Here is a 6,544-nt window from a genome sequence, read left to right as displayed (position 1 = left end):
TGCGGCCGTCGCTTCGGGCAGAGCGCGGCGCTGACGCGGCACCAGTGGGCACACGCCGAGGAGAAGCCGCACCGCTGCCCCGACTGCGGCAAAGGCTTCGGCCACAGCTCGGACTTCAAGCGGCACCGGCGCACGCACACGGGCGAGAAGCCCTTCCGCTGCACCGACTGCGGGCGCGGCTTCGCGCAGCGCTCCAACCTGGCCAAACACCGGCGCGGCCACACGGGCGAGCGGCCTTTCCCCTGTCCCGAATGCGGGAAGCGCTTCTCGCAGCGCTCAGTGCTCGTCACACACCAGCGCACGCACACGGGCGAGCGGCCCTACGCCTGCGCCAACTGCGGCCGCCGCTTCTCGCAGAGCTCACACCTGCTCACGCACATGAAGACGCACAGGGGCGCGGTGGGTGCGGCCGGCCCCACGGCCGCCCCGGCGCCCAAGCCCGAGACGCCAGCCAAACTGCCGGCGGGCGCAGCGAGCGGCGCGGGGGAGCGCGGCAGCACCCTGCTGGAGTTTGCGGGCGGAACGAGCTTCGGCTCAGAGCCCGCGACCGCGTTCGCAGGCCCCTCAGGCGCCTTCCCCGAGAGCGTCCTGTGAGGGCCGGAGGCCGAAGAAGGCGCAGCCCTAAGGGCCACCGACTCCTCCCTGGGGCGCCGGTGGCAGCGCACCGGCCCCTTGCTCCTCTAGCCTGGGGGACCGAGGGTTCCAGTCCTGGGCGTGGTGCCTACCCCTCAGTCCTGGCACTCTGCCTTTCGCTCCCCCAATCGCGGGCTTCCCTCCTGCCTGACTCCATAACACCGGGCCCTGAGCTCGTAGACAGTGGCGGGGGGAAGGGGTGCGCTTGGGGAGAGGAGAACATCGCGGGGAAGGGGAGGGGCAGCCACCCTGACAACTGCGACATCCCTGGGCCTGTGCTATGCACCCAGAGGTCAGGGTGCAGGCACGTTATTTATTTCACTGGGATTCCGAGTCGGGTGGCCCGGGGCCAGGTGGCTGAGTTTTAACGGCGTTTTAGAGCGTCGGAGGGAAGGTGAGGGCGGGGCGCCCGGCTGCCGAGGTGGGTCCGCGCCCCATCCCGGCGGGGCTGACTCCTCTTCCGGGCCCTCGGCATCACTGGTCGTCGAAGTTAGTCTGTGACGGCCTGCGCGCTGGCTCCGCGCCTCACGGGTTCAAGGGCTGCCGGGCGAGCCCCGGCGACATGGCTTGGGAAGCTTTCATTCTGATTGTCCAACTGTGGGAGTTTATCGCCGCCTCCTGCGTGGTTTGAAGAATCTGGATGGTGGGAAAGCCAGAAACCAAATTTGTGGCCTGGGCAGATGATATCGCGGGGTCCCGAGGGAATTTGAAGCCTTATTCTCCTAAGCCGCCCTCTCCTTACCCGCTTTAGCTCCGAGGTCTCCCAGTTAACGCCTGCTGGGTTTTATTCAGCCATTTTGGTACTCACCTTGGGCGCTGGAGGTGTCATACTCAGATCCTTAGGAACCCTGGCGCCCCAGTAGACCTGGGCCCCACCTTCCACTGCCTGAGCTGCCACCTCTCGTGGGGCCCCGGGGCCCCACCTTGTGAGCCTGTCGCCCAGTTAGAATAAACCCAGTGTAAAGTGACAGGTTGGTAGCAGGATTCTGTCTCACATCCCATAATTAGGGTTCTGGGAGTTCCACAGGTCTCTTTAATTGTTTCTATGGTTATTCGTGTTTCTGTTTCGATTCTCAACTCCCAAAAGGCCCTGCAGGCTGGGCTGTCTGCACAGGCACATCCACTTTGCGATGCGGCCCCGTGTGGGGGCTCAGTGACTAGTAAACTGAGTACCCGACTATGCAAGACCTTAGCCTGGTGGGCACTCTGCCCTCTCAGCTGGGCTGTTGGGAGCCACCCAGCAGGCAGGTGAGGCACAGCTCTCTGAGACACCCCCACCCCTTAATGCCTTTTGGACCAGTGAGTGGGGCCAGAAAACAGATTTTGAAGCAACCGCATTCCCTTTTAGACCTAGTACCTTCGGTGTTAGTGTAGATGTGGTCTTGGGGCCTGGGAGCCAACGGCCAGGCCACGGGGCCCGGGGGTGGGATAGGAGGCCAGTAGTCCGTGGGGGGAGGAGACGGTGTGGGGGAGAGTTAGCCTGGCTGGGTGAGAAGGCGGGGTGGGGTCCCAGGGTGGCATGAGGATGCTGGGTGGTGCCCTCTCTGTTCCTAATTGGTCTCCTCTCCCTGTGAGACTGGAGAACCAGAGCGGAGGGCGAGGTGGCTGGGGAGGCTCAGCATCTGAGGCCTCGCTCTCCCAACACTGGGGTCTGGCGTCATGCCTGCCCCTCCTGAGGCAGGTCTGCCCGAGGTGTTGAGTGTTTTTGGCGGTGCTCCTGGGCCCGATTGCTCCTGCCCAGCCCTGAGCTGTCAGAGGAGGACCCAGCTTTAATAAAGAGTGGAGAAATGAAGCTTTCTGACTGGATTCCGTGTTGTTGCTCTCCTCAGTACCCATCAGGGAGCTATGCAAGGCCTCAGGTCTGTCTTGTTCCTGCAGATGCTTTTTAGTGGTTTCTCTTTGAGGAGACTAACATTAGTCTGTGGAGGGTCTGCCCAAGAGCTTTAGCCCTGCCTGCTACCTGTGTTCACATCTTAGGGGAGTTCCCAGCGGCTCCCCCAACACTGCCACGTACTCTTTGTAACACACTCTTATCTCAGGACAGCCTCACCGTGGTCAGCGGAGTGGACCAGCTCCCCTCCCTGGTCCAGACCAGTGCCACAGGCCTTGCCTCAGACCCCCACCACGCGGGTCACCCAGGGCTCACCTACTCCAGCCACTCCTCAGCGCACCTCCCTGGGGCCTCACCTTCTCCTTCAGCCTGACTTACTGAGTTCTCACCACTTGGTGTCCCCAGACCAGATAAGGCTCTCCCAACCTTTCCTTGTGGATTTGAAAGAAATGAACTACTTTCAAGTGTGATTTGGAGGCATCAGAACAGAACCTATATTTCAGTTAAAAAAAAAAAAACAGGCTTTGAGTGGCAGATGAATGTTAAGACCTAGTTAAAAATGAATGACCTTGAGGGTCTTCAGGTCTGTTCAGAAAAATTAAAAATATTCCCTGAGCTTACAATGATCCATTTAATTAAAAATTTCAATAGTTTTTTTATATGGGGGGAGGGGAGGGAGATACCCAATCCTAATGGTCATAGAAAAAAAAAAAAAAGTAGAGAGCTTTTCTAATTTTGAAAGGATTTCTGAATTTCTGGAGTCCTGATTCATTCCATAGATATCAATTTAGCATCTTCCATCATTACCAAGGAGGAATGGAGGTCCCCAGCGACCCATGAGTTTTGACCCACAAAAGGTGGTACTTTGAGAGTCGCAAGGCCCCAAACACCCTCATTTCCACATTCTTTGTTTTCCTCATTCTCTGTTGCTTGAATCCCCCCAACTTGCTTCCTTTCTCCTGACACTTTCTCTTCAAACATTTCCTTCTAACTCTTAATTGGCAAAAAAGTATTTTGAATTTTTGGGTTATATTTATTAAATAAAGCTTTATGATCCTTGTTCACTTTTTTTCTGATTATAAAATACATGTCAGTTGTAAAATGTACAACAGTGCACAAGCATGTTGCAGTACACACTTCACCTAAACTCACATCACACACAGCCATCGGGCTCCACAGTCGATGCAGGAGATGTGTGTGAGAGCATCTTAGAATGTAAGTGTTCATAAGAGATCACTTTACAAATACCAGCAGTGTTTCTTCAACTATCAAACCTAATTAATATGTTCCTGTAGGGGATGATGTACTAATACAAAGATGTCAAATCTCCAAATTAATCCATAAAATCAATGTAATTTCAACCAAAAAGTTCAGTTGCATTTGAGGGCCTTGCTAGATTTCTGTAGAATAAGGGCATTTTAAAAAGAGGTTACACCCTATCAATGAGAGGAAAACACAAACTGTGCAGCAGAAGATATTAGAGGAATGGGGTAACTATACTGGGTTCCCAATAATAAAGTGGGTGCCACATACATTAAAGAACTAAATATAAAACCATAACATTAGCCAAAGAAAACAGGTGATAAGTTTGTGACCTCAGGGTAGGAAAAGACTAAAAGCTTCAATAACCTACCCACAAGGCAAGGGATAGGTGAACTTGATTATTTCAAAATTGATGACTTATGTACAAAAACTTATGTAGGGATGTCAGGAGAAAATATTTTCAATATCTAAAATTGATAGATTAAAATACTCAACTACAAAAAATGATACCAATTTAATGGGAAAATGGAGACTTTGATAATTGCTGCTCAGACCTATTTTATTTTCTAAATTGGTATATACACATATTTCATAAATCTGGAAAATTCTTAGACTGGACTTCATAAATAATGTTTCTCCATTTTCTGTTTCTTCTTCAGAGCTCCTATTTGAATATTGACCTAAAACTGTATTTTGATCCACACCTCCCTCAAGGTAACAGAATTTGTTGAATACAGAATGTTGATCCAAAGTAAAACCTCAAATGATAAAAGCTTGTGAGAAAATGAACTTTTCTGAATGTTAGGATAGTTAAAAAAAAAAAATCCACCCCCCCCAAAAAAAATAAGTTGAACTTCATTATTGGACTTACCTAAAATCAAGAATTTAGACAATGTTAACAGAATGAAAAAAAGTGAATAAAATATTTTAAAATCCGTATCTGGTACTTGTGTTAGTGATATCAAACTTGCTTTATATTTAAGAACTGATTTTGAAGAAAATAGCCCTGCCGTTTTTGGTTTTAAGGCCATTGTAGATGACAACATGAGGTCTTTAAAATCCTCAGTTCCCTCACATATGTAGGTTACATATATCTACATGAAAGGAAAGTGCCTAATTACACCTGGGAAGAGTTCAATACAATGGTTACAATGACCATTCTCAGATTCTGAGTGGTTCAGCAAGACAAGCCTTAATTTTTGTTGTTGATAACAGGTTAGTGTGTGTAGCTTATGCACCCTAGCTCACTAGGCAGACTGGTCTGGTCAAGAGGCCCTACTTTCTTGAAACTGTACCACCTGGAACACAGGGCCTTATAAATTGCTGCAGGAAGGATCATGAATTCCATCAAATAATAATCTAGAAGTCCATTCAATAATAATATACATTTAAAACATGTATATATATGTTTTGTACATATATGTTACATAAACGTGTGTGTATACATCCCACACACATCCCAAAATCATATGTTGAAACCCTAATCCCAATGTGATGGTTTTGGAGGAACTTTGGGACACATCATGAGTATGGAGCATCATGAATGGGATCAGTGCCCTTATAAGATGTCAGAGAGCTGTGAGGACCCAATGAGAAGTCACCTATCAGCAGTCCAGAAGAGGGCTCTCAACATCCAGGCTGACACCATTGATATACTACATAGTTTATAATAAAGCTGGTATTTTCTTACTCACTGATTTATTTGCAACCTTCTTTATTTCAAAGAAATGATTAGGTATCCTTCCCTCAACTCCCTACAGTGCACATAAGTTCACTCACACAAGATACAACGTACATTGAGATGAATCCCTTAAAAACAACTAAAAATCACTGGTTTACAGGGAGAGTGCTCTGTGCCAGGTCCTCTGCAATGCTTCACTACACTAACTCCTCACAAATCTGCAGAAAATTTGTTCCTAGCCATTTTACAGGTGGCGATACTGGGGTACTGTGCCACATCTCCGGTCCTGTATACTGGAGAGCTGGGCTTAGCTCATGCCCAGATCTGAGCCACATCTCCAACCCCTCTACATAATCGCCTCTTACACACTCTTGTCTCTAAGAACATACTTGTGCAAATACACAGAGAAGATTTCATCTGGTCATATTTCCACCAACATCATGTCACAGAGCAGTCTACACCTGGAGTCTGCAGATCCCAGGTTTCACAAGTTTGGAGATTTAATAGTGTGTTCCACCATGCAACACTGGCATTGGCAAGTCGTAGACTTAGGAAGTCTTGCAGCTGGTTACTCTTCACAGTTATCTCATTGCCCTTCATGACTGGAAGCACCGAGGTTGGGTTAGACAATTCCCTGCTTGGAATTGTCTTTGCAAATATGACCTGACCCTCTCTGGGAGCCCGACTGCTAGATGGCGCTGCCTTGAGTCTTCAGATTCCACCAACAGGAATGAGAACGCTGTGAAGGGAAAAATGGTGCAAATAGAGTCTTATTTCCTCCAAGGAAATAATTTATCAATTGTGTAAATTTCTTGATCTTTCCTACAAATTCATATCCAAACATAGTAGCTCTAAAGAAAGCTTCCCTATGGGTCTTTCAATCTAGTAGGTTTGACAAATATGAATAATCTCATGGTAAGCCCAATATTTGAAATAAAACAACATTTAAAAATTGTCAGGAATCATAAACTATTTGCCATCGCTGCACACTCAAGTTAGTGTTCAGATGTTAATTCCTTTGTCTTTAGAGTTCTGTGAATTGTCATACTTGTGGGTTTTTTTTTCTTTAAAAATGTATTTTATAATTTTTAGAGTAAATCAGCAATTTAAAAAGGTACCCAGGGCCCTCCCTGGTG

At 48.4% G+C, this 6,544-nt stretch overlaps 1 protein-coding gene across 1 annotated transcript in view; it reads left to right on the top strand.

Moving 5' to 3' along the window:
- ZNF316 (zinc finger protein 316) overlaps positions 1 to 3,121 on the top strand; it is a 10,913-nt gene extending 7,792 nt beyond the window's left edge. The window contains exon 7 of the mRNA XM_012731752.1: positions 95 to 3,121. Coding sequence (XP_012587206.1) covers positions 95 to 594 — 500 coding nt within the window. The 3' untranslated portion in view covers positions 595 to 3,121. The remainder of the gene's footprint in view (positions 1 to 94) is intronic.
- The last annotated feature ends 3,423 nt before the right edge of the window (positions 3,122 to 6,544 follow it).

Source organism: Condylura cristata, unplaced genomic scaffold (genome assembly GCF_000260355.1).
Source record: "Condylura cristata isolate star-nosed mole 26May11 unplaced genomic scaffold, ConCri1.0 scaffold00032, whole genome shotgun sequence".
Taxonomy (NCBI): domain Eukaryota; kingdom Metazoa; phylum Chordata; class Mammalia; order Eulipotyphla; family Talpidae; genus Condylura; species Condylura cristata.
This window is presented reverse-complemented; position numbering and strand designations above follow the sequence as displayed.